We start from the raw sequence: 10,822 nt of genomic DNA, 5'->3' as shown, positions 1-10,822 counted from the left end.
GTTTGAGGTTTGCGCTATTGACTTAAGTACTTTTGGTCTGTGCAAAGGAGTAGACTGTAAACACTGTGTGTTATAGTAACGTATTATTTATTTTATGAGAACACAATTTAGTTTATGTGTCTTATGACACAAACGATTTTGTCATTGATCATATACTTTCAATAAAAGCTCATTATAAAAAAGAAATAAACTGTTTTGTTGTATTTTCTCAGTATTGGTAACGTTATTCCAACAACATGAAACATTGGATTGAACATGTGTTTATTTTAAAATGATATGAAATGAATGTGTTTATTTGCTGAAATGGCGCTATAGGAATAATGCTAGAACTGTTTGGTTGTTTGCACAGCAGTTGATCCCCATTCGTCCCATTGTGGGGTGGTGCGCTGCTCCTAACTTCTGATCGTGAATTTGCTCGGAAAGAGGCCATTTGCTTGTTTGGTTTGATGGCAAAGTATATAGAAGGGCATTTCAAACAAAACTAATTAAATAAAACATTTGGGTGAACCCATATGAAGAAGTGTAATGCTAAGATAAAGTGCTTCAAAATTCACCAGTATGAGTCCCATAATAGCACCATGATGGATTGTAATCTAAATAACCAATATTTATATGCACCATCAACATGACATTTTCCAGAAAATGTTTCTGTATAAAGACATGCTACATTTAGGAGATGATTTTGCCTTCTGGTTGATGTGAAGCCAATGGATGGATTGTTCGGTCTTTGGCCACATTCGTTTATGAGACCAGATTGCTCTTCTTTGTATTTCAATGTCTCTTTAGGGGTCAGTATAGATTCCAAAAATTGTATTAACAAAATGTGTATTTGTTATTCAAGTTAAAGGCACAACAGCCTGAGCCTGCCAGTTGTCTATCCTGAGCTGAGGGATGGGGCTAGAGAAATGTCACCAAATGTAACCAAATTCAGCCAAGGAGCAATAGGTGCATGGAGTGGCAGGAGTCTATGAGATCTAGATGATAGTTCTAAACAACATATATATCATATATATATATATAGTCTGGCACATTATATACAGCACATTAGAGGCTGCTGCTTAGCACTTTAGAGTCAGCTGCCCTATATATATAGACTTGGAACCACTGGCCACTTTAATAATGGAACACTAGTCACTTTAATAATATTTACATATATTCCATTACTCACCTCATATGTAAATACAGTATTCTATACTATTCTACTATATCTTAGTCTATGCTGCTATGTCATTGCTTGCTCAAATATTAAAACAATTCTTAATTCCATTCCTTTACTTTAGATGTGTGTGTATTGTTGTGAAATTGTTAGATATTACTGCACTGTTAGAGCTTGGAATACAAGCATTTTGTTACACCCGCAATAACATCTGCTAAACATGTCTATGTGACAAATAAAATATGATTTGAGTAAAAATTCAACAAAACATATTGGCTTCACAACAGATAGTACCCCTGTGAACATATTTCCTTGGCATTTTCATGCATTGTGTCAGTTTCATACTAAGTACATGAGACCCCATTGTGCCAAAATATGTAGCCTACATCCTGTGATGCCATCTTCCCTATGTGGCAGATGGTCTTAAAGGGGTACTTCTGGATTTTGGCAATGAGGCCCTTTATCTACTTCCCCAGAGTCAGATGAACTTGTGGATACCATTTTATTTGTGTCAAGTAGGGAGTTAGAGGTAGCAGATACCATAGACTTCCAGCCATTACGTTAACGCTTGTGGTATCCACGGTTCATTTGACTCTGGGGAAGTAGACAACATATTCCTTTTGGTAAAGAGAATCTGAGAATCTGAAATGTGAAATATTAAAGGGGAAGTTTATCGCACATCTAGAAACTCCCAAGTGATTCCATACATTAAAACTAGTTCAGTAGAGTTTACCCTCTCGCTCTCTCTCCCTTTAGTGCAGTACTGAAAAGCTTCAAAAACGGGTCACTTGACATTGCTGGATGCAGGCCTCGATCTGCTCTGTTGCCAGTGAATTCATAGTTCAGAAATCCGCAAAGTAGATGGAACATAGGCTACTGCTGGTGCAAAAGTTGATAGGCGTATCACAGGTAAACGTAGTTACGCAAACTGGAACAAGAGATGGCAACAAGAGCGAGCTGGTGTTCTGTCCCTGGCTACACTTTATACAGGAAATGAAGGGAAAAAGGCACCAAACAAGATGGCGCCGGAGGGTAGAGCTGCCATCTTTCCTGGCTCTTAACCAACCATGCTATTTGGTTTGTTTTTTCGTGTTGTTCGTAACTTGTTTTGTACATAATGTTGCTGCTACCATCTCTCGTGACCGAAAAGAGCTTCTGGACATCAGAACTGGGATTACTCACCTCAAATTGGACGAGGAGTTCTTCTTCAACGAGAGGGATATACTACAGATACCCGATTTTAAACTGTAATATCTTATGCTTCACCGAGTCACAGCTGAACGACGACATTAATAACATACAGCTGGCGGGTTATACAAGCTATAGGCAGGATAGAACAGCAGCCTCTGGTAAGACGCGGGGCGGGGGCATTTGCAGATTTGTAAACAATAGCTGGTGCACGATATCTAAGGAAGTCTCATGGTTTTGCTCGCCTGAGGTAGAGTATCTCATGATAAGCAGTAGACCACACTATCTACAGTTGAAGTCAGAAGTTTACATACACCTTAACGAAATACATTTAAACTCAGTTTTTCACAATTCCTGACATTTAATCCTCGTAAAAATTCCCTGTCTTAGGTCAGTTAGGATCACCACTTTATTTTAAGAATGTGAAATGTCAGAATAATAATAGAGAGAATGATTTATTTAAGCTTTTATTTCTTTCATCACATTCCCAGTGGGTCAGAAGTTTACATACACTCAATTAGTCTTTGGTAGCATTGCTTAACTTGGGTCAAACATTTCAGGTAGCCTTCCACAAGCTTCCCACAATAAGTTGGGTGAATTTTGGCCCATTCCTTCTGACAGAGCTGGTGTAACTGTGTCAGGTTTGTAGGCCTCCTTGCTTGCACACGCTTTTTCAGTTCTGCCCACAAATGTTCTATAGGAAGGAGGTCAGGGCTTTGTGATGGCCACTCAAATACCTTGACTTTGTTGTCCTGAAGTCTTTTGCCACAACTTTGGAAGTATGCTTGGGGTCATTGTCCATTTTGAAGACCCATTAGCAATTAAGCTTTAACTTCCTGACTGATGTCTTGAGATGTTGCTTCAATATTTCCACGTAATTTTCCTCCCTCGTGATGCCATCTATTCAGTGAAGTGCACCAGTCCCTCCTGCAGCAAAGCACCCCCACAACATGATGCTGCCACCCCCGTGCTTCATGGTTGGGATGGTGTTCTTTGGCTTGCAAGCCTCCCCCTTTTTCCACCAAACATAACGATGGTCATTATGGCTAAACAGTTCTATTTTTGTGTCATCAGACCAGAGGACATTTCTCCAAAAAGTACAATCTGACTTTTTTTTATGGCGGTTTTGGAGCAGTGGCTTCTTCCTTGCTGAGCGGCCTTTCAGGTTATGTCAATATAGGACTCGTTTTGCTGTCTATATAGATACGTTTGTACCTGTTTCCTCCAGCATCTTCACAAGGTCCTTTGCTGTTTGTTCTGTGATTGATTTGCACTTTTCGCACCAAAGTACGTTCATCTCTTGGAGACAGAACGCGTCTCCTTCCTGAGGGGTATGACGGCTGCGTGGTTCCGTGGTGTTTATACTTGCATACTATTGTTTGTACAGATGAATATGGTACCTTCAGGCGTTTGGAAATTGCTCTCAAGGATGAACCGGACTTGTGGAAGTCTACAATTTGTTTTCCGAGGTCTTAGCTGATTTCTTTTGATTTTCCCATGGTGTCAAGCAAAGAGGCACTGAGTTTGAAGGTAGTCCTTGAAATACATCCACAGGTACACCTCCAATTGACTCAAATGATGTCAATTAGTCTATCAGAATCTTCTAAAGCCATGACATAATTTTCTGGAATTTTCCCAGCTGTTTAAAGGCACAGTCAACTATGGTATGTAAACTTCTGACCCACTGGAATTGTGATACAGTGATTTATAAGTGAAATAATCTGTCTGTAAACAATTGTTGGATAAATGACTTGTGTCATGCACAAAATAGATGTCCTAACCGACTTGCCAAAATTATAGTTTGTTTAACAAGAAATTTGTGGAGTGGTTGAAAAACGTGCATGTAAACTTCCGACTTCAACTGTAAGTATCTAAGTAAATGTAGTTGCTAAAATATACTTAAGTATCAAAGTAAATGTAGTTACTAAAATATACTTAAGTATCAAAGTAAATGTAGTTGCTAAAATATACTTAAGTATCAAAAGTAAAAGTATGAATAATTAAAAATGCCTTATATTAAGCAAACCAGACGGCACAATATTCATGTTTTTTAATTTACGGATAGCCAGCACTCAGCACTCAGACATCATTTACAAACAAAGCATTTGTGTTTAATGAGTCCGCCTGATCAGAGGCAGTAGGGATGACCAGGGATGTTCTCTTGATAAATGTGCGAATTGGACCATTTCGGTCCTGCTAAGCATTCAAAATGTAACCAGTACCTTTGGGTGTCAGTGAAAATGTATGGAGTAAGAAGTACATAATTTCCTTTAGGAATGTAGTGAAGTAAAGTCAAAAATAGAAATAGTAAAGTATAGATACCCCAAACAACTTACGCAGTACTTTACACCACTGATTTCAATGAGCTCCCAATGCATGTCTATGACAATAAAAGGGCCATAAACTTCCATGGTGAAAATGTTGGCATGCATCTCCTCTTACACTATTTAACCTATCAACACCAAACCAACGTTGAGATGTTCAGACTGACCCAACTTAAATTCATTGCTTTCAGAATTGTTATATCATTTACACTTTTCGAACTACAGTCTATAACCATGTTAAATGTTCATAAACGCTCCATAGAATCGAACAGGAAGTATTTGGATGTGCCACTGCTCTTACACCTTTTAAGCTATCAATACAAAAGCAGCTTTGAGATGTTCAGACTGACCCAAATTAGATTGCTTGCAATTTTTATACTATTTATACTTTTACAACTATAACCATTTACAAATGTGCATACATTAATATGGGTTTGAATGAGAACCATGGGAATACAGAGGTAGCTATTCAAAATGGTCCTGCTCCTTGGCCAATTAAGCTATAAAAAACATTTTGGGTATCCTAACTTCCAATTCTTTAAAACCTTTATGAACTAGAGTTATATAAATGTGCACACATTTGCATAAAATAACTCACAGAGTGTAACTATTGAACAAGTAACCAACTTTCACATGTTCAGGCTATCCTAACTTCAAATTCATAAAAAGCCTTTATCAACCATGACTATTTTGGCTTAAAATAACTAACCAACAGTAACTCTTGAACCGTTTATGCTAGAGACACCAAACCTTCCAGATGTTTAGGCAATTCCATCCATGCTATCAAATCAATCAATATCTTTCCATCTACCTAATGTTTCTACTATGACCAGTCACTACCATTACTACTGCAGTCATTACTACTACTATTATCATTTATTTCACAGCCATAAATACTTTAAAACAAGCAAGCAAACACACCACATTTACTTCAAGAAATGTACTTTTGTACATTCCCTAACCATCCATCCCTCAACCACTCATTTATCTTAACTGCTTCAATTTCCATCTTCAATTACAATTTAAACCTCTTCCACTTCCATAAAAATACTGGGAGTTCTTAAGTGTTCGCATCAAAGTCTAGCTGGTAACCCCTGGATAAATAAACCCATCAAAATACATGTAGAATATTCATCTGTTTTCACATACACTTAATCACAATATATCTGCTGCAACTATATGAAGTGAGTTCTGGCCCCTTTTCCCAGCTGTGTTCCATCCCTAAAACGTCAGATTATGCACCTGTCACCAGCTCATATCACTATGGTCTGATAAGCTCGACAAAAAACGGTTTAGATATACTCTACCGATGTTTTATATCTTACTGTATTTTATGACATGAAATGTTTTGGATGGATCCCAACAAATGTTATAAGGTGCACATTGTACAAAAGAGCTTCCAAACTAATTTGATGTACAATAACCGTTATGTGAGTTATATACACACAAACACACAACTATTGTATTCAACCAAATGACAATACTACTTTACCATCTAATTGGTTTGGTTGAGATACAATAGATCTACTATTGGGTATATGCTACATTGGATCTCACACAAGTAAACCAGACATGACCTGAGAGGTTGTTTTTTCCCCATTCCCATTTGTCTGGCTAAAGAGACGCTGGTCATGCCATGACAAAAGAAGTGTAGAGCCCAACTCTAGCTACGCAGCTCTTCGTCATGGACAGTCGTGGTGCGGCTGACATCCTCCCCCATCCCAAAAGCTGCATTTTTTTCATTCTCACGTATCAGAACATTCTTAGACAATAGGTCACTGTCCATTCAGCTTGCACAGATGGGTTACCCACGCCGAATTTGCTGGGAAGACAAAGGGGACCCTAACCGTAAGCTCTATATGGAAAAGTTCTGGATTCATACAGCCGAAATGTTAATTGAAGGCCCCGCGGGGGTGATAGGGGCGCATGCAGCAAATGCGCGTATCAATTTCAGGGCTTCGTTTTGTTCCAAGCCAAGCGTTCGCTTAACTGCATCGTTAGAAGGTTCTGTCCCCACAGAATTAGAACGATGATTATCTTGGAAGTATTTCGATTATTTATCTTATTGAAAATGTTTTGAAACATGCAAACATCACAGGTTAATAAGTACACATAGTAATTAAAAATGATTTGTGATAGCAAATATCCAGTTTCGAACAATCTGTAAGTTACTTGAAAATATACAAGGCTTATAATGAAAGGCAATGTTATTTGCTTGATTCTGTGTCTCTTAAACTACATCGATGCAACCGGTCTCCGAACTAGGCCATCGACCATCATCAATTCGTTACACTTAAACAGGCTTTTACGCACAAACATTGAAAAACACACTTGCAAAAATATAGCTTGGACGCTATAAAGTATGTAAAAGTCAAGCCAACCGGACTATGGCAATATGGAGAGAGCATCTATAGAAAGGGGGGTGTGGGGGGAAATCTATTTTGGCATCCTAGTTTTTAATCATGGATACCATGGAGACCATCACCCAATCGCATGCAGATTTGTAGGCTACCGACGCCAAAATTGTTAGCGAAACATGCTTCATAAAACTTAATGCAGAAATAGTTTAGAACAAGTAGGGTGGGGGCTTCTTCCCTTATAGTAGGGTGACACGGGCTGGTGGTAGGGGGATGGTAGTGGGGAGGAGGGGGACATGGGAGAGGTGGGTTGGGTTGGGGGGTGGGTTCGGGGTCGGTAACATACGCCCATCTGGTCTCCATGGCGCGTGCTGCACGCGTGATTCCCATGAGAACCGTCGAGTTTGATAGGTCGTTAACACTGGAGTAGTGATTGTTGTTAGAAACTGGTAGCCTATGGAAGACATGCTAAAAGCATTTCTGAATAGAATAAACGGTCAATGGTTTGTAGGCTATGCCACATGGAATGTATACATCATGACTCGAATCAACAATGGTTTGTCTACTAAATGTGTCTCAGGATATAGGCCGAATGCTAAACAGTTTTACATTTGCTTTGTTCAACTTAAACGAATTTCAGTTCATACCCATCATCTGTCGTGCAACCCCCCAAAGTCACGCCCCTCCCCAGGCAGCACAAGTAGGCTACAGGTAAAGACAGCGTCCATTAGAAATGTAAGAGGCCTAGACATCACACACTAAGAAAATTGTTGATCACAATTTACAAGCAGATGTTATTTGAAGTTAGCTTGGCTTGGGTATCTGTCGGTGTAGATGTAAATAATGCGTAAAGCCCAGTGCCCCCTCCATCGTCTATCCATCCATAGCCCCTCCACCAATGTTAGACTACGATACAGAATGGATATCAAACAACATCTGTGCAAAACATGTTTAATGCTATCAAACAAACAAAACAAAACGTGAGAGGCTGAACGGTATATTTGAAAAACGTGTATTGAATTGAATCATATCCATCTACAATAACCTGCATCTATTTATCGAATTGAACGTGAAATTGCATCCACGTTTAATATTTATTCAAATAACATGTAGGCCTAATGTGTGGTTGATATGTTTCTAAATCACTAACCATGAAAGGTGTTACAATGCAATATGCTTTCCATGGAACATTGGTTATGCGTAATTACGCATGGGTATCGAATCATTGAACTTATTTAAAAACGTAAATAATAAGCTGTACATAAAAAACTATGCAATTCAGAATAATCAGACAATAATGAGAAATATTTTAAGTTAAAGACTGCTTGTATACAATAGCATTTGATGTTCAAATCACTTTGACCAAAAAGCAACGCTTATTTACGCAGACGTTTTACAAGCTTTGTATCATCAAATGTAGCTTGCACAAACCATAGTTGTTATGCTTGGATTAAATGGGGAGGCAGATGGTTATTATTGTACACTTGGTGCTCGTGTTGTTTCAAATGCAAAGGTCCTCAGTCAAAATTACTTGACGGTAGCTTGGGGGCGTACCCGTGACGCACAGAACCGACGCTCGAGACCTCCATATAAACTGCGGACCGAGGTCGTTGGAAACATATCCTCTCCAATCTCAAAGATTCCCACTTGAAAATTGTCCTCCTCCACATACGAGAATGAAAATGATTCCAAATATAACCTCCGAATTTATCCAATCCTTTGCTCCAAAGCCAACTGTGGCCAGGAGAAAAGAGGCGCTTGAATTGAGAAAGGTAAGGGTCTAAATAGATACAATATAATAGAAAATACTTTGTGTTTCTAAATTCTCGTGATAAATGGTTTTGCAATGGATTCTAAAGTGTGTGTTACCCTTTTTCAGACAATGAAACCCTTGTTGGAAAAGAGAAGGCGCGCTCGTATCAATGACAGCATCAACCATCTGAAGACTCTGATCCTTCCACTCACAGGAAAAGATGTAAGTTCCAAATAAACAACAAATAGGCTATGCTTTATACGTGTCTAGAATACACAGCTGTAAACATGTCATCATCGAAGTTATGCGTATAGATAGATAGTGGTCTAACCATCACCCTGTTCTCTTTTTGTGCAGAATTCTCGGTACTCGAAACTTGAGAAAGCTGACATCCTTGAGATGACCGTAAGATTCCTCAGTGATATTCCTGCTGCTCAGAAAAAAAGTACATCAGACAGCTACAAAGAAGGGTACAAAGCCTGCCTGCAGCGCGTCACCGCTCTGATCCCCAAAACGAACCTGGACAAAGACTCGTGTCAGCGGTTGAACGACTTCATCCAGCAGTCCATGTCTGCGTCCGTCGACCCAGCTTGTCAGAACTGTTGCGCCCAGAGCTCCAGGGCTTTCCCCCAGATTCAGCAGAGACTCCTGAGCCTCAAAGCCAACGTTGGCTCCAGAATCGAGAACCACTCGAACTCGCATCCCAACCGGCCCCAGCCAGTGCCACAAGCTGTCAATGCTAACGTGTGGAGACCCTGGTTGATTCAAGAAGCCACAACGCCAATGTAAATTGTATGATATGTACATGTCGGGGAGACGTCTCTTGTACATATGTATTTATCAATACTAGGCTATAGAGATGCATGCATTGTCATATTCTCTTGATGAAAAGCTATACTTCATCGTTAAATCATGTTAGTTAAGTATTATATACTGAAGTAATTACACACGTCTTCTGTCTTGTAAATGGACAAGTTTGAAGAAATTCTTATTATTTAAGATCTGCATGGATTTTATTTGCTATATTTAGTCCTCTTTGGGGGTTAAATGATAAAAGGGCCACAGAAAACGCCTTTGTAAACCCAAAGGGTTAAAAATGTATGTCATTTGCGCTTTAGACTTCAGTATTCTGGGTCTGTGCAGATAAACGATATGTAAGCACGTTGTGTTATGTTTCTTAAAAACGTAAAATGTCTCTTTTAGGGATGTATTTGTATTACCATTATGCATTGTACATATATTTAACTCCAATAAAAACTACAATACCGTGGTATATTCCTCTTCATTTCAATTTTCCTTACTTGTCTTTGTTGGTATGACTAGGATATATGTAGCCATAACGTAGGCCTAGACTGAGACAAAACACTATTTCATTTTAGTTGGTAAGAAAACTTATCATTACGCACAGAAGTGCGTGTAATCAAGACGCACCCACCAACTGTTACCCAAACGTTTAAAATTATGGCCTTAAATGGTTAGTAAAATAGTAAACATGCCATTTTAAGGAACAAGGTTTTAGTCAAATAGAAAGCAGTTTGGCAGTTGAGCAAGTGTAACACATGGGGAGCTGTGAAACTTACACCTCTGCCTGAAGTGTCCCCACTTGCGCCAGCGGATAGCTTTTCTCGAGGCGCGGACTGGTAAGACGCTTCAGGAGAGTAGTCACGTGTGCGAGCGAGGCAGAGTTTCGCGCCAGATATTGGCCGAATAGTATGAAGAACAGGGAGGAAGTGGTACTCGCTAAGCAAACAGCCTGAAGTCCTTTACAACAACAAGCACAGTGTCATTTTGATAGGCGCTTGGACTGACAGGTGTTGTGCAGGCGACAAAATCCATTGCGAGCTATGAGGGGTGATCATCGAAGCAAAGCGAGCTATCCTCTCCCTGTGCGTGTGGTGACCTATCATTTACGTGTGGATAAACCTGTGTACTTTGCGTCTGGATAAACAGTCTGACGAACAACCACCTTACACATTGAAATAGCATGACTGAATAGCATACTGACAGTGATATGTTAACAAAGATTGATAACTTACAAACATAA

The 10,822-nt window shown here is 39.4% G+C and overlaps 1 protein-coding gene across 1 annotated transcript; it reads left to right on the top strand.

Annotated features, from left to right (window-relative positions):
- The first annotated feature begins 8,707 nt into the window (after positions 1 to 8,707).
- On the top strand, positions 8,708 to 9,567 carry LOC139367305 (transcription factor HES-2-like). The gene is made up of 3 exons (XM_071105527.1): positions 8,708 to 8,797; positions 8,905 to 9,000; positions 9,136 to 9,567. The coding sequence occupies exons 1-3, from the start codon at positions 8,708 to 8,710 to the stop codon at positions 9,565 to 9,567; spliced, it is 618 nt and encodes a 205-aa protein (XP_070961628.1).
- The last annotated feature ends 1,255 nt before the right edge of the window (positions 9,568 to 10,822 follow it).

This window comes from Oncorhynchus clarkii, chromosome 16, assembly GCF_045791955.1.
Source record: "Oncorhynchus clarkii lewisi isolate Uvic-CL-2024 chromosome 16, UVic_Ocla_1.0, whole genome shotgun sequence".
Lineage (NCBI taxonomy): Eukaryota > Metazoa > Chordata > Actinopteri > Salmoniformes > Salmonidae > Oncorhynchus > Oncorhynchus clarkii.
The sequence above is the reverse complement of the archived record's forward strand: the minus strand, read 5'-3'. Positions and strand labels throughout refer to the sequence as shown.

Coding starts and splice junctions, on each gene's coding strand:
- LOC139367305 (XM_071105527.1), top strand. CDS start 8,708: ATGATTCCAAATATAACCTCCGAATTTATCCAATCCTTTGCTCCAAAG. Junction 8,798..8,904: donor AGGCGCTTGAATTGAGAAAG/GTAAGGGTCTAA, acceptor ACCCTTTTTCAG/ACAATGAAACCCTTGTTGGA. Junction 9,001..9,135: donor TTCCACTCACAGGAAAAGAT/GTAAGTTCCAAA, acceptor CTTTTTGTGCAG/AATTCTCGGTACTCGAAACT.